Source organism: Ammodytes marinus, assembly GCF_949987685.1.
Source record: "Ammodytes marinus genome assembly, chromosome: 21".
Taxonomy (NCBI): Eukaryota; Metazoa; Chordata; class Actinopteri; order Uranoscopiformes; family Ammodytidae; genus Ammodytes; species Ammodytes marinus.
This window is the reverse complement of record NC_137225.1, coordinates 9331195-9354593: the sequence shown is the minus strand read 5'-3', so window position 1 is coordinate 9354593 and position 23399 is coordinate 9331195. Positions and strand designations below refer to the sequence as shown.

Sequence of the window (23399 nt, the reverse complement as noted above, 5' to 3'; positions counted from 1 at the left end):
ATACAGCTGGAGAAAATAAATTTAAGTTGTGGTCGGGAAGTGTTCCTAAACAACCCCCCCCCCCCCCCATCATCTCAACCTCTTTCTGCCATGTTCTGCCTCAAGTCTGACCTGATTCATCCCCAACCGCACTCTCTTCATCCATTTAATCCCACGTACCGGGCTTGAAAAAATAATGCCTTGTAGTCAGAGCGATCATGTTGCAGCCCGGGTCAAAACAATGTTATCTGGAGTGGTGGAGGGTTGGATAAATGAAAAGCTGCCGTTGCTGTTGCTGCTGCTGCTACGCTGTGCTGTGCTGTATACAGGAACAATTCACTGAGGACGCAAAGTGGCCGTGAGCCACCGCCAGGGATTAACTGGCATGAAGCGAGTCCCGCGGGGCAGCTCGCCCACACTCACTCAATGTCACTGACACGCAACACATGGAGGATTTTCAAAATTCCACGGAATGGAAGTAGGTTTCCGCAAATCAAGTAACTGCTGTTGACCTCATTAAAAGGTGCACTCGCTTTTTTTTTCAAAATAAGTGGATACCTCCTCACATTCCTCTACCTGTCTGTAGTATACTGAGTTCACGCTGAAAATAAAATCTGGTCTTAATACAGAGCCACGACTCTGTTAACTGGTATGTAAACAAAGGAGGCCAACCTAGCTAGAAACATGCTTTCAGCACACACACTGATTGTGACAAAAAGGGATTTTGACAGCATGCAATCTCCAGAATAGCTGAATCCACCTTTAATTTGTACTTAAAAGTGTAAAGAAAACACAAATAGTTCCATGAAAAAACAGCCTGAACTTCACACTGAATAATCTTTGTTCCTACATGCCAGTGACAAAGTAATTAAGCCAACGAGTCAGTGAGAGAACAGAATGTGTGAACGCCATGAGTGATCGCCCAACAAAGCAAACCGAATCAGTCAAGTGAGCTTGTCCACCGTTTGCTTTTAATGTGCGACCAGAAACCTCGCGTCTCAAATGAAGCCATTAATATTTTTCTCGAGGTTGAGCGAAGTTGCTTTGCGTTGCTTCTCGGTAGGGCCAAGACTGTGAAATGACTTTTATCACAAAGCGACACAACATTTTCAGAGAGACAGAAGGGCCGCTGAGATAAAAAGTTAAACATGTCAAAGAATGGCAACGTAATAAAGACCACGCACACGGGCTTATTAAAAAGAAAAAGACAAAAGGCAAGCGGTTGAAGTTACCTGGGAGATCAGAGAGCGCTCCTCTCTCTATAATGTGCTTCCTGTACAGGGTCTTCAAAACCTTGGCACTGCCGAACCTCTTGAAACGACTCTTCACATTGTTATAATACCACTCCAGAGACTGTGTCCTCAAAACCCTGCAGATGTGGAAAGAGGAGAAGAAAGAAAGAAAGACAGAAGACATGACATTAAGTCAAAAGAAGAACAGATGGCAAAGAAAGCTGGCGGGATTTCAGATTTGATTATAAATACAACGGGATTATAACTTTGAGGGTCGAGCCAAGCCTTCCATTGATATCTGCTTAAGTTGAGACTCTCCTATTCATCTAGAAGTGTGGATAACCAAGCATTACAGATAGATATATACTTCATTCATCTCTGTATGAAAATAATTGGCTTTACTTGTGAGATTCAGGGATGCCTCTCTCTCTCTCTCTTCTCTCTCTCTCTCTCTCTCTCTCTCTCTCTCTCTCTCTGGAGGCCATATTAAAAGTATGGAAAGTGTTTGTAGCCGTTAACATTATGCAGGATCCACGCTGTGTTTTGTAACATGTATGGCCGCAGTGGAGGCAGGCATATAGGTTTAACGTGAAATCATTTTCCCAGATTTTTCCTCATTCATTCACATGACCGGTGGTGAGAGGTCAAATGCCAACCCGTTGCATAAGCAGTAATTCATAACTGGAGAGGGTTATGAAAAGCCCCGAATAAGAGCGCTCCCTTTGCGTCAGCCTAGGGGCCGGATTGCATGAAACTCTGCCAACTTCGCATATAATCCTGCAGTCCCCTCCTGCTCGTCTTTTGCTTTTTTTCATGCCAATGTCACTCAGTCAAGCTAAACAAACACAGCAGATGAACTGTTCAAGGAGACGAAAACCACACCAACACACGCTGTATTTATTTTCACACTATTCATTAGCCGCTACCATGTATTACTCACACATGTTCGCCCTTTACTTGCTGTGAAAAGACGCCATATAAAAACTTGAAACACACACAAGGGAATATGCGTTTTGCAACTATTGAGTGGTAGGTGTGTATCTGCAAGTGATCCATATGTGGATTACCTTTGTATGTGAAGGGAATAGTAAGAAATCAGTAATTGATTTCGATTAGCCTCTGATATCTACTGTATAAATGTAATGAAGAACAGAATGAGTGGACTAAATTCTAAAGTTTTTGAATTGGATTTAGCACTCATATAATCAGGTAGTTCTTATGTCATTGATTACATGTTGTCATTTTCTTCCCATAGGTCCAGCATTTGCCTGAACCAAGACATGGTCAAACCTTACCCATAATGCTTTTCTCTGTAAGATAAGGCTAATGATGGTCCATACTTCTCTCATAATCAACAAACACCACGAGAAGAACAAAATCGATAACGTATTGATCCAATTAAGGAGTGTTTGTCTGTGTTGCCGAAAGCCTGATATTTCATTTCCTTCCTCCATAGATTTACAGAAACATTATTTAAAAAATGCATCAGTTAGCCGCATTGCTTCACTACGATGAAGGCACGGACACTGTAGAAACCCACCCACTTACTTGTTACGAAAGAGCATGGAGAAGATTGAGAGAGTGCACACACAGCACATGACACGGTGTTTTAGTGTGTGTGTGTGTGTGTGTGTGTGTGTGTGTGTGTGTGCATGCATGTTGATGAGTCTGCTAAATGAAGAGACAAGCCATGAAAAGAGGGGGACGGTGAAAATAGCCAAGCTAATAAAGGGATCCTGAGTGCCCCCGAGGCTGCACTGGCTGCCACATCCATCCTGTCCTTCTTAACCTCCCTCCCTCCACACTTCCCTCCCTCCCTCTTTCTCACTGGATTTATTATCCACTGGCCTCCATCAGCTCAATGGGCCTCAGCTCCTTAGCTCCATGCCACGGGTCAACCTAGTCACTCTGATGGCGGCTGCCGAGCTCCGACAAAGATGCCTGGCTCTTTTTATATATAAATACTGTATACTGTATATCTCTCTCTGGGCCCAAGAAAGGAGAGAGAGAGAGAGAGAGAGAGAGAGAGAGAGAGAGAGAGAGAGAGAGAGAGAGAGAGAGAGATGGAGAGAGAGAGAGAGAGAGAGAGAGAGAGAGAGAGAGAGACATGAATTAAATCTGGAGGAGAAACGCAGCATCCAGGTGGCATCCTACGAGGCAGAAATACAGATAAGTTCCATCCGGGCTCTGAAAATGAGCTAGAGCCACAGGGAGCGACCTTTGAACTGAGAGCGAAAAAGGGTATTGAAGAACAGGAGAGAGCTGAGATATGGTGGAGGTATGGTTGTCTCTGACTGGAATCTTAATTCACTTTCTAATGAAGCTGTATGCCTTGAGTAGCAACACCCTCGGAATGAAGATTTGAAAATGAATTGGCTGTTTGCTAAAGCCCATCTTTGCTAGCGTTGTAGGCATCCATTATCATAGCTTGAATGCAGTTTTATATGATAGCGGGGGCACATTTTCAATTCAAAATTCTTTATTTTTTAAACAGTGGGTCTTTGGTCCACGTTTGTCACTGGCATATTTTGCTGTAGATTCAGTGAGCAAAGTTAATGGGAATGCTGGAGAGTTAACTTCCCCAAATTCAATAAAGAGCAAGGCTAAGGTGCCAAAGTTAGCCTTGTATACAGCAGTGTAGTTTTTTTAAGTATAAATATAGTGTATACAGTTTTAGTTTCAGTACATGCATGCATGTTTTGGTTTAATATTGAGGCTAATAGTGTTGTGGTGCAACGCTTTAATTCTTCTGCCTGTCACTCCAATTGGAGCAAAAACAGATGGTAAGTAAATGCAAACTTTAGCTCGGGCATCTGCTCCCTCCCTTCCATGCCAGCTACTCAAACTTGTTGAAATTAGCCAAGCATTCCCTTTTGAAAGACAAAGGAGAGAGAGAGGGATGGGGTGGGGATTTAGGACAGCCGAAGAGACGTCTCGATGAATGAAGCATGACATTGCTTCCCCAGAGTGATCTGGTCTAAAAAAAGAAAGAATGAGTGGAGGACGGAGGAGTGGATAAGCATGAGGTTTTCAAACAAGAGCTGCAACGCTGCGTGAGCAAGTACACACATTTCATAATGAGGCCTGGGAGATTCCCTGCTGCTCGGCTGCTGCATGAATAAGTAAGAGGGATTCCTGTGACACTGGGTCTACCCTTTCCCTCTATCATCACTCGCCCTGTATGGAATCTCCTCCCTTTCTCATCCTCAACAGCCCTCTTTCGCACTCTAGCTATACTTCAAAAAGATTGATTTGCACTTCTAAATGAGCTCTAAATAAAACATATAGAAGCATATTCAGGGGGAAAAGTGCAATGAAAAGTATCGGGCTTTGCTGAGTTTCCACTTCCCTTGGCAACAAAAAAAAGGGAAGCCATTACCATAATTGACTTTCTCAGCCTTCCAATGAATTGGTTCAGCTTACAGTTGAGGCTGCTGCTGTATAAGGACGCACACATAAAGGGAGAAGAAAGAAAGGCTGGGGGTGGACCCTAACAGAACATCAAATAGGCGCTCTAGTCTCCTCTGAAGACTTGCAGAGTGACTGTTCTTGTTAATAGAAGGAAAATAAGACGAAGCAGATTGTTCTCTGGGCTCCGGGGTTAGATCAAAGCCCCTGATGCTCGCGAAGTCATAGCCCCTCGAGCTGTGAGGTCTTAATGAGGAAGAAGCCGGAGGAGTTATTATATCTAGCACAGTCGGGCTTTTTCTTTATATCAACTCTACCATTGTGTATCAGGGATGTAACTTCTCCAAGCACTTGAAAAATGTAATATAGAAAAATTATTTATTTTTAAAGTTCTGACTTTCCTCAAGGATTTCAAAAACACCAACCACTTCATCCTCCATGTGTTTTTCCTTTTCGTCAAACTATACATGCCTGCTCTGTCTGCTTTGTTTTTCCTCCCCTTTGGATTTCTGTTTCAGACGTGCGTATGTCTTTTTGAATATTTGAATTTGGCGATTTTGATGGTGTGTGGATCGGGAGATAGTTGTCTGTGCTGACATCTTCTTGGACTGGGTAATTGAAATACTTTCACATTTACAGATCCCTGATAGAAAAAAAATTATTTACCCTTTCCCTACACAAGGGCTAAGATCAGAGAAGCAATTGAGATTCAGTGTCTTACTCAAAGGCATCAGAGTGGTGTGTGAAATAAAACGTGCTTCCATTTGTAAAAAAAAAGAAACTCTGTCTTATCACTATTCTACGTTGCTGCCCCTGAATCTGTTAAACAAATATGTAAACTGCAACCCAAATATATCCTCAGCTAAAGACAGAGCCCATGCGGAAAAACTAATGAAGCGCACAACAAGGGAAGGGACATTAATATTGATTAATTTCTGTTTCTGGGGAGAAAATCTCACTCCAAACAAGAATGAATAGCCTTTTATCTGCATCTGTTGCCGCCCTCTGGTTGTTTATTTGTACACGTCGAAGCAGATTTGTGCCAGAGGGGAGAAGGCCGATTCATTTTCTATACATGCTGTAAACTGAGAAAAGATGACATAGACAGCATACTACTCGAGAGAAACATTTAGATTGTGTCTGAATATGGATGAACTATAGTGTAGTTTTTTGCATCATTATGAAACTAGGATGCTCACTTCCTAGTCTGTCTGTACTACTTACACAGACCACATAGGATAGTGCTATGTGGTTTTTAGCTGTTTATTTTCCAAGGCATTATTTTACCAACTGTTTTTCATATTCATTGCAGTGATTTTCCCTGGGCTATCATGCTGTCTGTGCCGGCTACACCACAGCAATAAAAATTGCTCTCTAGAAATAAACTCAGTGCAGTGTTGGCAAAGCAAGCCAAACGGACGACAAAGGGCAAGGTCGTGGGTCAACTGCTAAAAAGCCTAGAGTATGAGATTTTCCAGGGCACGGCCATTCTAACCTGTCTGTGTGATTTAAAACAGCGTCTGGTTTGCAGCGGGCAGGAAAAACAGCTCTCTCCCAGCAGTGTGCTTCTGTACATAACCTTGCCAGGAAGCAGCTGGAATGCTGATCGCCTGCTGCATGTGCCTTTGTGATTGACACTGAGATAAGCAGGTAGAGGAATATATATAAAAAGAATGAATGTGCATGTGTCCATCCTCAATTTACTTTCTGTCTATACATGTGCCACTCTCCTCTATCATTGTCACATTCTGTCTCTTATATCTGCCTCCTCATTCATCTTTTTTCGTATTTTATGTGTGTGTGCGTGTGTGTGCGTGTGTGTGTGTGTGCATGCAGCTGGCTATATCCCCTGCGATGCCAAACTCTGTGTGCTCTGTAGAAAACGATGAGGGTCTGTTTCTACTTAGTGGATAACCCAGCGGTTGGCAGAGCAGAGGGTTATGAAAATAACAGACCCCTACAACTGGGCACAAATTTGCAATGCCCCGCGTTTTCAACAACAGTTTGAATTTCTACTGTTTTGATTGTGTTTCTGGTATACTGCAGATACTGTATTTAGCCTATACCGTACAAGCTACTGCAGGGTAAAAATTCATAATTTAGGCCATCTGTACGTCCTACTTACATTTTCTTTGATACCTAAAGCTTGTCGACTTTACTCTCTCCCTCTCGATCTAACTTCTCCTCTGTTTCTCTCTCTCTCTCTCTCTCCCTCTTCATCAACCATGCCTCTCTTCAGACCTTCACCATCCAGAGTGTTACAGATTAATATGTCCCCACCTGGAAGAGCCCGTGGCAAAGTATGGAAGACCGGCAATAAGTTATATTTGGGCAAAAGGGTTCTTAGACAGGAGCACGGAGGGGTCAAAATGAATTATCAACTGCTCACACGGTGTCTGGTTTCCAAAGGCAGTATTTTTTAGGACTATTCTGTGCCGCTAAGGCACTGCCAACACAGATTCCATATCATTTAATGAAACGCAAAGGACTAGAATTGCGCCCTTGCTGCAGGTTTAAAAACAGATAAACTAGCTAAATAATCCATTTGTCCCCATTAGAGACATGTAATGTTATGTGTGGATTTCTGCAATGTTCCATAAAACTATCACTTGGAGTTTTGTGAAAATTCTTCAATACCATATCCTCTTCAAGGCTGTCAACATGGCAACGCGGAAATAGATCACACTTTCTCAACTGTATCAGAAGATGAATGTAATAGGAGTATTCAGTACGCAATAAAAATACAATCTATTATTATCATACTTCGTTCATTTTGTGAAGCATTTTTTCCTATGTTCAAAAGTAAGGTTTGTACAATGAGACCAAACAGCTAAACATATGTTAATTAAAACATGTTGGAATTCATTGTTAATTTGAAATCTGATACAATCTGTCTAAATGTGTCCATGTGCCTGCAGTCTGAAAAGTAGAGCATTCATACAGTAGTGCAATTCAGCATTTGAGACAATTAGGTTAGGGCATGGACTATTATGTCAGCTGGCCAGATGTCACATTATGTGTTGTTGTTCAGCTGCAGATATGGGTCATTTTTAGGATGGAGGACTACTAAAAATTATATCAGATATTGGTCACTTTGAAAACCCTCCATCACTTTCTCCCAATGCAATGAAAAAACCTAAACAGGCAGCAGCATATGTACATATATTTCTGTGTGGAAGTGACAGTATGTATTGGGGAAGCGAGTTAATCAGCTCACGGCCCACTGCTTCTACACAACACACATAGCACCACATGGGATTTTAAGGGATGCAGAGCTCTGCAGCAGCCCAGCAATGTGGAGAAATATGGGGACAGTATAATGTATATATACTGTGGTTACACTTTCCACCATTTAAGTGTGTCTCTGTCTTGCTTTTCTGTGTGGATAATAAAAACTACAGCTCCTTGCAGCCCTGTATTTGACCAATTACGGAGGAGTCAAAATGCTGATATGAAATGTCCTGTGAGATAACTACAAACATAATTTTTTTTTAAAGAGATTTTATTTTGTTTTTTTCTCTTATTGCGCTACATTGAGGTGTGTAGGGGAGCTTAAAACTGGCTATGTCGTTAGCGTGATTGTGCTGTTGTCAGAGAACCAGCCATCCTCACTTCCAATGTATCAATCAACCAGCACGCATTCTGCAGAAGAAAACTCTCTTTTGAGTTACCAACCCACAGTCTCTGGAATAAGCTCAGCTTGATAATAATGTCAGCTGCGTACACAGGTACACTGTATGAAAGGAAAAAGCGGTCGCTGGAAAATGAGAGAAGGAGGAATTGGGTAAAGGTCAATACCTTGATTCAAACCCCTCAGACATTGTACACAGACCACGGGATAAACAGAGCAATGGGGGAATAGCATATGGAGGCTGTCAGAGCCCAATGTACTCAAGTGTCAGTCTAAACAGCCTGTTAGGGAGCAGAGGGAACCTGCCTGACAACACCAAACTACAGAGTGTCTACTGCAGCAACCTGTTAGAGACTGAAGAGAGGAACAGCGGAGGAGAAAGACAGGGAAAGGGTGAACAGGGAGAGGGAGATACAGACAGGTAGAGGAGAATGACACAGTGAGCATCGTGAAGGCCAGGTACTGTATATAGGGGGATTTGTTCCACCGGATCTATTTTTAGACGTCCCCCTTTCAAAGCACACCACCAGTCTATGTGAATCGATACCCAATGGAAAAGTGCTGGGTGCAATGAGACCGTCTTTGGCTGCGGTTGCTCTTTAAAGATATATGTGTGTGTGTGTGTGTGTGTGTGTGTGTGTGTGTGTGTGTGTGTGTGTGTGTGTGTGTGTGTGTGTGCGTGCCTGATAAGCCAGAAAGCTGTGAAAGAGGGTGTTTTTTTTCCACAGAGGAGGAACATATAGGTATTCTAGAAAGTGTTTTGCAGAAGGTTACAGACCAGCTCCAGAAATCCCGGGTTTCACACTCACTACTATATACTTTGAGACCAGGCAGGCGCATTCAAGTGTGACACGCATCCTGTTTGCATGACAGTGACCGGTGAAGTGCTTGCTGCCTGAGCAGTAATTAAAAACACGCTCCAGATTTATAAAAGGCTTTCAGGTTGCGTTAATGCTGCAGATAAAACACACGTCCCTGGCTCTTAAAGATTTATCCCATTAATGCACCAGTCTCATTTATGACATAAGCAGGGCTTTATTGTTCTCTACACCAGAGAGGCCTTACCAAGCTGCATGACAATCAGCTTAACACTGAGTATTTTAGTTATGTTTTTTAAGGGCAGATTTTCAAGGACTAAAACACTGAAGTGCTTTGTGCCTGTAATCCAAACGCAAATGGGGAATAAAGACTCACAGTCAGAGGACTCAGAGACACACATGGCTTTAAAATCCATACGCTAACACCAGCATGTCTGGCTCTATTTTATTAAGAGCATTTCACTGATATTAAGAATGGCATTTCCCTAAGGAGACCCCTGTTTTTCTCTGCTACATATTAAGACATTTAAATAGCCCAAACACAACCTCCAATTACATTTAAGTGTTTTTGGTCTGAAAGCATGTGTGTGTCTGAACGTATTTTCCTTCTGAAAAATGAGTCCTGCATTTCTGTGACTTAGGGGGCTACAGTCTCTCCACTCTCTTGACAGTATTTCCCTAGGGGGGAGAGGTAGCCAATAACAGGCCAGTAAAGTTTGCCATTTCTCTACACCCACCACCAATTAGGGAACCAATGAATGGCCTGCTTCCCAAACAAGCCCCTGGCTGCCCTCATCGCGGGAGCAGTTCTCATCAAGTTAATCACACAACAACAACCAACAAACAAACAAAAAAATCGCCGCTGGACCAGCAGGCTCTTCTCACAACTACCATATTTGTCTTTCTTTGTTTCATTCACTGCATGTCCACTGTTCTCTCTCTGTTCCTCTTCACTCTCTTCCCCACTGCAAATTAGTTTTTACAATGCAAATATGTTGTATTTACAAGTACATATGCATAGCAGGCAGTTAAGATTCTTTGAACAACCAGAGAAAAACAACAGCGGGCAATTGAACACAATATTCTCTCTATTCTAAGTATATATTTGAATCCAACGGAAAGTCAGTGAAGCATAAGAGTGGGCGACTGGCAACCAGCTTTTAAATTGGCAGCAGCAAAGGACATAGCCTCTAGGAAGAATGCTGGAGTACACTGACGGACTAAAGTGTGAATAGCATGATGCCATACCAATCAACCATTTGCTCAGATTCAGATTGAAAAGCCACCAAAAGTGTTGTCTGTGTCAGTGTTTTATTATTTGTTTTTGGGCTTTTCCATTCATGCGTGTAGGCCTTGCTTGGCCATAGAAAGATTCTTAATGTGCATTTTACAATGTGCCAAGAATGCATAAGCCTGAAAAACACAGTGAGCAACAGTCCTTGGAATGCACACGGCACCATGTGGGACTCTTTATTATATAACTTCTCTTAAAAAATACAAACAAAATGAAGCCACTCATATCAAATGAGCAGCAGGACACAATAAAAATCATCATCAAATAGTCATAAGCGATGGCTCGCTTAATTTTTCACTTTTGTTTAATCTCCTTTATGAATTCTTTTGTCCTCTATGTAATAAAACTGAGCAATGTTGTGTACTCAAAAGGGTCTGATTTTACACAGCTATAGATTTAAGTATCGCTAAAGGGAAGACACGCCAATAGCACGGCTCTATGACTCCATAACATATCAAACCCAGCATAACCAAACGAGAACGTTTTCTATCCAACAATCCTGCTGTCTGTAAACACTGATCCTTCTATGGTAACTCCAAAACTATTACTACTCTACAGCTTCACAGGCGGAGCTTTTATTTTGAAATGTTTTTAATCAACTGATCAGCTGATTGATTGGGGACAATATAAAATGTCCATTTCACCAAAGCTTCCTGTCTTTTGAGTGTGGTAGGAAACCGAAGAACTCAGAGGACACCTGCGGCGCTGACACGCTAAGGAACATGGAGACTCCACACAGACCAAACTATGAGGTCTGTGAGGCTGCAGAGCTAACCATAGGGCCACCGTTCCGCCCTACGGCTGACGGCTGTTGATGGTAGACCCTGAGCCTCTGAGCTACTCTGGTTTTAGTTGGAGGTGGACTCTTTTCCCCGCCTTCCGCCTTCCCCCCTACTTCCTCAAAGCAAGGAATTTAGGGACCTTTTTCCAGACTGAGTGGCTCTTTTGTTTCTCTGGAAGTTCCTCCTCATATATGTTGGGCTCTGGAATGAGCTTGGCAGAAGCTTCAAGGCCGGTTGAGTTCAGTTCCTTCAAACTGGTCTCCAGGCCCTCCATTTCTTGATGGAAGGCACCTTTAACTTTGAGGGCCTTCAAAACACTGAGTTGCTCCTCTTTCTCATGTTCCTTCAGCTTCTCCTTCAGCTGGTTAGTCCTTCTATGAAGGGCCTGACTGACTTCTTCCTCAGCCTTAAGCTTGGTGGAAAGCTCAAGGTTGGTGTAGGCCAGTTCCTTTAGTCTTATTTCCAGGCCATCTATCTCTTGGCGGAGAGCATCATGCCCATCCCTCAGCCCCTGGATCAGCTCCTGATCCTCTTCAACCCTTTCAGCGTGAAATCTCTTCTCAGCCTCACGTTCTTGCTGATGGGTGTCTTTCTGTAGCTGTAACTGCTCTGTCAGCTCTATTGTCATGCTCCTCTCTTTCTTGAGCTCATGGGTGAGGAGCTCTACCTGCTTCTGAAGAGACTTGTTATCTGTTGTCTCCATCTCCAATCTGGTAAACATCTCCTTGACCTTCTCCTCCTGACAGGCAATGTGCCGTTCAGTATCCTGGAGGTGAGCCTTCAACCCCTCAACCTGGCTGCCTAGAGCCTCATTTTCTATCTGATAGTCCTCCAGCTGCTTGGCCCACTTGTTGGAGCCCCAGGCTGATAGATTCAGCTTGAAGGTCATCGCTGTCACTATCGTTAACCTGACTGTCGTCTTTGTTCAAAGTTTTCTATCCGTCACAGTGGTTGTTCCAATAGGTGAAATGTCTGAAATCAACCGATTCTGTCTGAAAGGTTGCTTTCTGATGTAAAGTACTGCTGATGGAATGGAACAGCTGTTGTTACTGTGATGGGAGTTCCATAGTTCTGGTTCTTTCGGCATGTTTACTTTCAAATGAATGACAGCTTGAACATCGTGGCACACAAATTAAACTCCTGAGTTATATTCGTTGAAATATATTGTTTGTTTGCTCATTACTCTATAATCAATCTGATCTAATATATGGTAAAATGTTAAATGGATTGCTAGCTCAAGGAAATTTAGAGACATGGACAGCAGGAGCTGGGGATCGAAAGGCCTCCTTGTTTTACAACCTGGGCCGAAAGCCAACTGTAACCATAGTCACTTTCTAAGAGTCTATATTAATATGCACACTTTTATTAACTGTCAAACTTCCCTACTAGGAAGTAAGCGATATATTTATGTTAATATACAGTACGTGTTCAATTGCTCTATATTCATACAGTGATCCCTTATATAGTGTGCATGCTTTATAACACAGGTCTCTCAGTCACCCGCTCTGCATGTAATCGGCAGTGCACGCAGAGAGCGACAGAGGGGTGAATGCAGAGCCGGCCCAAGCCTTCAGGGGGCCTTAGCGAAATATGATTAGGGGGCCCCTCTCCAATGTTAGCCCCCCGGGAGATTTTTTTAACCTTTTTAAAGTGAAATGCATGAATCTGGTGCACTTTGACAGGAAAATTAAGAGGCTAAATCTGAGAAATTTTGTGTGAACAAAAAATTTGGAGACACTGGGTCAGATGAATTAGAAGCTATTGAAGAAGGACACGTGGATTTTCCATAAAAATATTAATATAAAATAAAACTATTATGGAGGGTCCTCTGGGTTGGGCTTGGAGCTCTTTTTCTTTTACGGGACATATTTCCCTGTAATATAATGAATGCATTTAAATGCAGTGAGAGGAACGAAGCAGAAGAACTCTGTTGTCCAGCTACTGTATCTTTTTTTCCAAAAACAAGGCTGAAATAGGCTATAGACTATACACAGTGCATGGGCAACTGAGGGCAGCCCCATTTCCAATTGTTTTTAAATAAACTCAATACACACTGTGCATGGATGTGAACGTGACATGATCAGATAATTTCGGATTACCTCCCAGATGAACTGATTACATTTTCAGGCTATTAATTATCTAGACCAAAACATTTTATTCCTTTTTTTGTATGATAACTCACATTTGCATAATATGATATTAATATCAAACATACAAACTTTTTTTTTTTTTTGAGGGGGCCCTAAGCGACCGCTTATGCCTCGGGCCGGCTCTGGGTGAATGTGTATTCACCTTCAATGGTGGAGCAGGAAAATATCCTTCCCAATGTCTGTTTTGATGGTTTTTATCATGTTTTATCGCACTTACGGATCTGAGATGATGCTAGATAACTCGCTGCTTGAAGACCACAGTGCAATAATGTGGTGACTTAGGGACGAGACCGCTAACTGCAGTCACTGACAGGAAGATAGCTAAAAGAACCATTTCGCTTACTGAACCTTTAAGATTCTCACCAACAATAACAACAGCAACACACAACAGAAGTTGGAGTTAGCTGTAAATCACACAAAGTCAGGACTTGATGTTGCTTGTTTTGTGGGTTTTTAGGCTCTCCACTCAGTATCAAGACAACCGCCATTATTTTCTCATGCACATTCTTGTTCCATAGCACCTATGACGTCACGCAGGTCTTGAGTTACAGAAAGCTGAATGCATTTGTATATATTGTTAATCACAAAACAGCAGGGAATCTTGTTTTAATAGTTTTTGTACAATATAAGAACTGTCTTATTTAGGGGACCAACATGTAGTCTGTCACATCTCTCAACCAAGTCTCAGTAGTAGTTGATGACTCTGTAATCACCTAGTCTCGCAAAGCCAGCAAGTAGTATGGTCTGGAAGCACTCCGTTTAGAGCCGTCTATTCGGGGGGAAACTGGGCTGGCCTGTTTTTATTTCTTTAAACCAATCACAATCATCTACGGTGGGGCTAACCCCGGGAAGCAGCCAATGGAGGCGTAGCGTTGTTTGCCGACGCCAGCGCTTAATAGACGCTGGCTGAAGTGGTCAAGCCAGACTAGTAATCACCTAATTTGACCCAATGACCATAATAACAGGCACACATTTTGTGTAGTGTGAACCCAGGACTCCCCTCTCGTGCCATGGCGTGGAGTGTAAAGACACAGCCAAACTTGCAGTGAAGCTCAAGCCACTGAGTAATTCTAGAATGTGTTCAGTTTTAGATTCCGCTGACTCGCAGTTCAAATGTTCACCATTATTCAGGTTCTAAATTCGCAAGGTCTGCCAAAAGAAAGAAACAATGTTGTGAGGGTGTTACTTGGACTTGAAAATGAAAAGGTAATTCATCTTGTGGTATGCCCTTGTTAATTACACAAAACCAGACTATAAATTGCTGCACCTCTCTCGCACAATGTTTACCTCTGTCAGACCTGTGATAGCAAGACACACTTTTCGGTGCAGTGTGGGGCTAGTTCCACTGGATCAAAGACAAATGTGAGCCAACATTAAAGCTACAACGAGTAAGTCGGCACGTTGGCGACACCTTTGAACAAAAGCGGTAGTATTTTTACGACGCCAGCTGTCGTGAAGCTCGTGCAGGGGGTGCAAGATTCAAATAATCAGGAAGCAATATAGTGCGTGTCCGTGTGTTGAAAGTGTGAGGGCACCGGACTCTTTTCGGCTCGGTGAGAGTGGTTAGTGACACAGCATCAACTACCCCTGATTGCAATGAGTTGATCCATTGTCACCTCTCACGGAGCTGAACGAGTATGTGTCCCCACACAAAGCGAATGAACGAGAGACGGCAGTTAGTTATGGATCACGATGAGGTAATGTGTTTATGTTGTTGTAAATAATGACTATTTCAGATGAATAATGGTCATCTGATGATGCTGGTGAGGCAAAGTAAACTTTGTTTTAGTAGGCTACCGCTCATTTATTTAGGAGTAAACACTGCAGTCTAGGTTCACTCCGTGAAATTGTGTATACGTTGCTTGGCAACGCCCTCCCGCCCGCCTATCACTCTCCATTTTAGCTTTTCTTCATTGCATTTTCTTTTTTTTCTTTGATGGTTCAGCAGCCACGTTAGTCATTATGACGACAAATAACTGTCTCAAACAAGGGTCCCGCGGGACAACGTCTCAATTTGCGGGACGTGTGAAAAGTAATGGAAATGCGATCTGGTCACCCTAGAAGTTAGAAGCATTGTTATTGAAAGTGAGCCCCCCTTTTTAAATGCGTGTTTTATAATCTGGCATTTATCCGATAGCTGTGAGGAGACAGCAGTCTCCGTTTGTCTGTGTGTGTATTGGTCTGTGTGTGTGTATCGGGCTGCTGGGCTCAGTGGCTCTGTGAAGGTGCTGCCTGCAGTGCTTCAGCGTTTGTCTTCCTGTTACTTCAAACTAAAAGCCAACTCACGTTTGTCAAGTGAAATGCTAATGTGAAGCCAGTGAAATGCTTTTAATGTGAAGCCGCAGCCTTAATGCTATATTTGTTTAACAGTAGCTAACTTAACTGCTGCGCGCTGATCTAAAGATAGTGTTTTTTTAATATAGAAAGCCGTGTCTCTGGCATTACCGGTGGTGACACGAGTTTATTTTGCTAAAAAAACGGCACTTTGTCCCGCATTGTCCCGCACAAACGTAGTCTTTGTCCCACATCTGGTGAATTGGGATCTGGTCTCCCTATCCCCTTCCCTCACCGGAGTGATAGGCTTCTCAAATCACGTTCCTGCGCCACACTGAAATCTGCGACCAATACGGATATGTGACCATAGAGCATGCACGCGTGAACCGAAAATCGGACTGGGTGTACGACCAGATCAAATGCAGTAATAAAAACTATATAAAAACGTCTTTCTTTGCACTGATGGTCTCGTTTGCTGTTAAAGGTAATTTATGATTATGAGAGGAAACATGAGGCTGTTTAAAAGATATTTAAATGTTACTCGTTGCCGCTTTAAGCTACCATCTACCATCACACACACACACACACACACACGGTAGCGAGCAAACAACACTCTCCCAACTCAGTCTGGCAGACAGGGCGTGGGAGCAGGACGATGATGAATCATTGATGCTGGGCACACAGATCACAACAAACACACAAATACACCCGTACCACACGCACACACACACACACACACACACACACACACACACACACACACACACACACACACACACACACACACACACACACACACACACACACACACACACACACACACACACACACACACACACACACACACACACACACACACACACACACACACACACACACACACACACACTTATCTCCTCTCTCTTACTCATCCCTCCATTCCCATTTACAGCCTGGTGTTTTTCCTGGTGCCATCGCTGATTTTGTGGTGACAGACAGATGGAAGGATTGAGAGGGGACTGGCTCACCAGCAGCAGAGGAGGAATCTCTCTCCTCCTTTTACTTTGGTCTTGAATTAAATTAATAGCCACAGTTGGCCTTCCGGTTTCTGGTTTGGACTCTGCTGCCTTTTACATCCATCCCCTGTCATTTTTTGGCCACTTCCTCAGCGTTCCAAGTCTTTATTTCCCATCAGAACCTGATATCTTTCTCATATTAGTTGGACAGAGTAGTTTTTTTTCAAGGTCAATAACAGTGTAGTTAATAACTAAAATGCCTGAAATTCTTCTGTTAAATGTATTCCAAGGCTTATTATTGGCGGTAAAATAATCCGCAAATCCTTAATGTAAGAGGTGGTGGTCAGACTAACGGTGTGGTCAGACACACATGGCGGCTGTATAATCAGGTTAGAGACCAGACGAGAATACTGTATGCTGGAGAGGGATGATGGTGCAGAAGGGTCGAGGATAACATATTGCATGTGGAGATTGATGCCGTATAGACGAAATACAACGCCATCCATCAGCCGATGGCCGTCCTGTGACAGCCACCTCCACCCTGCACGACTTTTGCCCATCACAACACCGGCCCGGTGTAGAGAATGTACCACAGTGTGAGCGGACACATTTTTCCACCTTGAAACTATTTCAGCGAGCGGTTGGATTATAAATCTAAGCTACATTTGATCTAGCCTTTTAATTACCCGTGCAAGCCTCATCAGGAAAAAAAGATCCCTTAATAGTATCAGAGGAGCCCGAAGCAAAAACATCCCAGGGCTGAAAAGCTCAGCAGTAAACACTATTAAACATAGAAAGGCTGAATAATTGTGGCGGCTGAGCACAGAGATCACATGGAGTTACATATTGCAGAGAATGTATGAATTCAGGAATAAAAGGTGAAGTCAGCACACACAGTATAGGTACAGGTAGGGGATCGTGAGGAGATATTCACTGCTTTTGACAAAAGGTGATTTTGACAACAAGTGTTCTCCAGAATCGCTGAGTCCACCTTTAAGCTCTTTTAGTTGACCAGTGTATATTCAGCCTCTGCATTGCCGCTCTTCTTACTCCAGCTGGGCTTTGATCATTCATATAAACCCCTTGCCCTCTTTCTTTCATGTTTGCATGCACACACACACACACACACACAGACGCACATGGTACACCAGGCCAGGGCATGGGACCACTGCATTATTCATACGGATGCCGTCACACTGAGAAATTGAAGCCATGAAGCAGGGGGGAGGCGGAGGGGTGGAAGGCACAGGCATATTAGACACCTTCTCTCCCTCTCTCTCTCTCTCTAGCCCTCAGTAGAAATTATTTTGATCATTATCAGTGACCTCTGAGTGTGATCAGCTCGCAACATCAAGGTGATCCTCTCGCTCGGAGGGCAAAGTCAATACTGAAAGAGACTGGGGAGCCTCATGTATGTATGGAGAGACATGCAACGGCACTGCAGGCATGGCCGGCATCTCCTGTTAAAGTAATGGCTTTTTCAGCATTAAATCGCACTGTAGGTGAGTTTTACATGGGTGTCCACCCTGGATTTTTCCAGACACAAGTACAGAAATAGCCACAATGTTTGAACGCTATTTTGCACCTGGTGAACCAAGTGAAGCAGTGAAAGTGAATACACACAGGAAGGCGTGTCTTCTGTTCTCTCACACGCTGCATAACTGATGGATTATTAAACACATCTTGCTGCTGAGGCCTTGATTAATGATCATCATCAACACAAAGGACTATTAAGCCTGTCTCTTACGAGATAGATTTTCTCATCAAATGTAGAATTCTGCTGGTTATTTTATTATGATCACCAGTGCACAATAACTCTACTACTACTACTACAACAAATAATAATATTTTGTTTGTATATGCAAAGATGCAGCAAAAAAAAGAAAATAACTGGATTGGATTGACATTGAAAATCTGTCATTGTGAATTTTTTTCTTTTTCCCATTAGAGAAAAATATGTAAGTGACAAATGACTTTGCTCTTACCAAGGCGTGCATTTAATCTCACTCACTGTGCATATTTAACTGTGCGCGGCTGTGTAGCCTGTATGTGCACACAAGGACTGATATCCAATTCAGACTTAACGTTCACTATGTTGAAAGGGTTATGGAAATGTGACTATAGTTTGCAGTCGTGCCTTCGACATAAAAGAGAGTCGGGGTGCTCATTCAGAAGTGCACGTGAGAAATTACGAAAGGAGGCGCACGTTGCAAAACAACTCCCCTGAACATACTGAGCATGTGTAACAGCCTTGAAGCCATGCTCAGCTGGATACTGTTCCATTATAACACTGCTGTGTTTCTCACTAGTGCTGTTTTCTATATTCATATTTCATGTGAAGCTCTTCAGAATTGTGCTTGTTAAAAAGTGATGTATAATTATAGTTATAAACCCACCTGATTACAAATTGCAAATATGCACATACTATATTGTGGGTATATAGACACATACATATACAGTCCCCTCCAATAGTATTGGAACAGTGAGGCCAATTCCTTTATTTTTGCTCTAAAGCTGTGTTACTGTGTGGTTGTCAAGATGAACCTTTACCAAAGTGATGGCGAAAGAAAGGATCTGCATATGATCCCAAACATACAAGCTCATCTGTGAAACACAGTGGAGGCAATGTCATGGCTTGGGCTTGCATGGCTTCTTCTCGGATGGGCTCATTAATCTTCATTGATGATGTAACACATGCAACAGCAAAATGAACTCAGAAGTCTACAGAAACATTTTGTCTGCCAATGTAAAGAAAGATGCAATCAAACTGATTGGAAGATCCTTCATCGTGCAGCAAGATAATGACCCAAAACACACTGCAAAAACAAAAAAAGGAGTTAATCAGGGGCAAGAAATGGAAGGTTTCAGACTGGCCAAGTCTATATTTACAGAGTTAAACCCTATAGAGAATGCATTTTACCTGCTAAAAGAGGAGATTGAAGAGAGTAAACAAACAACAACTGAAAGAGGCTGCAGTGAAAGCCTGGAAAAAGCATCACAAAAGAAGAATGCAAAAGTTTTGTGATGTCAATGGGTCACAGGCTCGATGCAGTTATTGCAAGGGAAGGATTTGCAACACAATATTAAGTCTTAAAACTTTAATTTATTTTAAGTCTATCTGTTCCAATACTTTTGCTCACCTAAAAATGTGGTGTTCCTTTACAAATAATGATATCTTCTCAGTTGTGTATCAGATCCAGATGTAAATATCTGGAAACAAAAGCTGAAATGTTGATCTATTGTCTCATATTCATATTTTGGTGTCAAACCCAAATGTTTCCAGTCTACAGGAAAAATGAAGGAATTGGCCTCAATGTTCCAATACTTTTGGAGGGGACTGTATGTGTGTTCACTTTGTGTGAGTGTACACTCATATTGGAGATTAAAAGGTTGCCTTTTGAGTTTGCTACTTCTACTACTTCTACTTCTACTTCTATGCTACTAACGCTATATGGAGATATATGTTTATGAGTGGGTCCCTGTTTTGTTCATCACGTGCACTTGCATAGTGCTGCGGTACATTTCACAGTATTCCCCTGATTCAACAGGTGGTGTTAACTTGCAATGATATGCTGCAATGCGCCAGCAAAGGCAGGGGAAAAGAAGAAGACTGCAGGCTAGTAAACAGGGATGTTAATAATACTGAATTTAATGTTTTTTTAAAGAAAATAGCAAATGTTTAATGAGGGAAGTACATTCTCTTGATAATGTGTTTTAGTAAAGTTGTGTTTATGTATGAAGCACAGCAAGGGTTGTGCTTTGGCTCCTTACTGGAAGAAAATAAATATATATATACAGTTAGCTACATAACATGTAAATGCCTTAAAAGCTTATTGCAATGGTATAGTGTAGCGACAACCCACAGGGAGGAATGCTAAATGCTGGCGGTTGCAAATGAGTCTAACCTGTGTTCATTGTACAGCGACATAGATGTGGGCGTATATATAGTGGTCAGGCAAATAAAGGACCTGCACTCAACTTTGAAATCAGACTGACTCTCAAAAGCTGCCTCTTCCATACCATAACCCTGTAAAACTACGGCTACACGCACAATGAAGGAAAAGGTGCTCTGTGTGTGTGTTGTGGCATGCCGAGGTGGCTGGGAAAGGGATTAGCGAGCATGGCAAGCTCACTCAAATACGTGTTTAGCCTGCACCCAGCTTCATTTCTTCCTTCCATTTCTAGTATGTCCCCTTGTGTCTTTGTGTTTGTTTGCCGTCTGTCTTTGTACTAGGATTCTTGAGTCTGATCATCATGTTAATACGCTCCTCTGCAGCTGTTAGTTGGCCCTACATCCATGTTACATCTGTGCATGTCTGAGAAAGTGTGTGTGTGTGTGTGTGTGTGTGCATGTGTGTGTGTGTGTGTGTGTGTGTGTGTCTGTACTGTATGTATGTACATACACATACATACAGTACAAACACACTGTATGTATGTGTGTGTGTGTGTGTGTGTGTGTGTGTGTGTGTGTGTGTGTGTGTGTGTGTGTGTGTGTGTGTGTGTGTGTGTGTGTGTGTGTGAGAGAGAGTGTGTGTGTGTGTGTGTGCTGGTAGTCAGCAGAGAAATGTATGTTTATCCGCCTGCAGGTAGTCGAGAGAGTAACAACCAGTGGAAGCCATTACGTCAGTGTGTAATGCAGGTAGAGGCAGGCAATCTAATATTTACCATCAGTGCATCAAGAGCAGAGTGAGGGCGGCAGGTTCACAGGATATCACACTCGCTCACTCACTCTGGCCGATGGAAAAGTGTTTGCCGAAACCAATTTGAACCCAGACGTGCACACTTCAGACAGTGTTGAAGTAAACAGGAGCAGAGAGTGGAAATGGGAGTCCTGCAGCTAAAAATCATCTCAGCCCAAGATGAGTGGGGTACTATCAGCGCCTCGGAGAGAGAGAGAGATGGAAAGATACAGACAGATAGAGACCTTCATCTAAAATGCATGAAAGGACAACTCAGGCAGCCACTACAGAAAACTGCATGGCTCCAACAGTTCACCTCTGCAGGTGAATGAGAGCATGTACACAAATAGCCCTCAGGCATAAATGAATGATTTGTTTCGAGAGGCTATTTACTGTGTCATGCACATACGTACATGTCCAGGCCACAGGGACTTGTTCTTGTAAGACACCACAAAAACCTTTACTGTTTGTCACCCATTAACTTACCTTTTCAAATGTAAAACTGCACTGCAAACTGAGATGTTCCAAGCTCAATGAATAAAGTATGCCACAAAGTGTCATTAGTCATTTATATTATGTTGAAAAATTATTCCTCCAATAGTCTGTTGATCAGGATTACCATTCCATTTTAGATTGTGTCATTTTTGAAATGTCAAAAAAAGAGAGAGAAAAAAAACCTTTTAGGACACCACAGTCAAATGTAAATCGGCCAGTTGTCCATCAAACCAGCCAGTCAGAGAGTCAGTTAGTGTACAAGTATCCCTTACAATTAGAGGACTCAAACTGAAGAAGACTGGAGATTAAGATCAATGCATACATACACACATATGCAGTACATGCACAGAATTCTTTTGGCTCTATGTTATGACCCCAGGGCTCTGATATGCCTGTGTGTCAACTGGATAGATGTGCATGTGTGTGTGTGTGTGTGTGTGTGTGTGTGTGTGTGTGTGTGTGTGTGTGTGTGTGCGTGCGTGCGTGTGTGTGTGGCGTGCTAGCTTCTTTGATATCCCTCCCATTGGCAGCCCTGATACGGAGCGTCTGCTTTGATCCCGTTTGAATCAGAGAACATCAGCCGAGATCTTCTGCTGCTGCTCTAAACAAATAGCCCAAAAGACACAGAGACGCCTCTCCATTTGTTTTTGTTTCTCTCTCCTATGGCATTTCAACTGCCAACAGCTCAATAACACAGAGTTGTCTATATTTTTTACGATGTATTTCTTTTTTTAGTGCACACAGTTTTTTTTAAGTGAGTGGGTACTATATAAAGAAAGTGAATGAAAGCAGAAATGCATAACTTTCTGCATGTGTCTGGGTATTTGTAGTCTCGCAAAGCCAGACCAAACTACAGCAAGTAGTATGGTCTGGAAGCACTCCGTTTAGAGCCGTCTATTCGGGGGGAAACTGGGCTGGCCTGTTTTTATTTCTTTAAACCAATCACAATCATCTACGGCGGGGCTAACCCCGGGAAGCAGCCAATGGAGGCGTAGCGTTGTTTGCCGACGCCAGCGCTTAATAGACGCTGGCTGAAGTGGTCAAGCCAGACTAGGGTATTTGTAACAACACAACTGACACAGGGCTTATTATTGATTTGAATGTCTGTAAATAACAACATGGTGTGAAACGCAACCCCCTACCACTCCTTTTTTTTTAAACTGCATATCATGACAAGCCAATCAACACTTCACTATATGTGTTTCAAATGAATTGCAAATACTTTGTTAAATGTATGTATCTACTCCACCAAACAGATGGTTGTGTAAAGAATGTATGAACAATACTGATTAGTTGAACCCGTGAACTCATTAACTGAAAAACAAATCACCTTGTATGCTTCATTGCCAAAACAAATAGTGGGATTTTTATACATAGAAGGGCTAGGGCAGGCAAAATGTGCAAAAGAAGTTTCCAGACCGCATTTGCAGACCGCAGGGGGCAAAGCACTAACCAGCCAAGTGTACAGGAAGCCGGCCAGCAACAACCTGCTGCTCCCAGAAACCCTGTATGTATTATGTGCCAAGAACATCAGATGACTTTAAACAAATGAGATGAAACAGCACTGTTCACTCAGGTGGGGAATTATGACTAAACAAGGTGATCGGAGCACAGTCAGCACTGCAGTGGCGTAGCACCGGCCGAACCTCATTTAAAAGCGCT

At 42.7% G+C, this 23399-nt stretch overlaps 1 protein-coding gene across 1 annotated transcript in view; it reads right to left on the bottom strand.

The window, feature by feature from the left end:
* The window catches only part of myripb (myosin VIIA and Rab interacting protein b), a gene marked incomplete at its 5' end in the record, with an annotated part of 118393 nt that overhangs the window by 37265 nt on the left and 57729 nt on the right, over nt 1-23399 (bottom strand). Inside the window, one exon of the mRNA XM_080050593.1 lies at nt 1212-1348. Within this exon, the coding sequence (XP_079906719.1) occupies nt 1212-1348 (137 nt within the window). The remainder of the gene's footprint in view (nt 1-1211; nt 1349-23399) is intronic.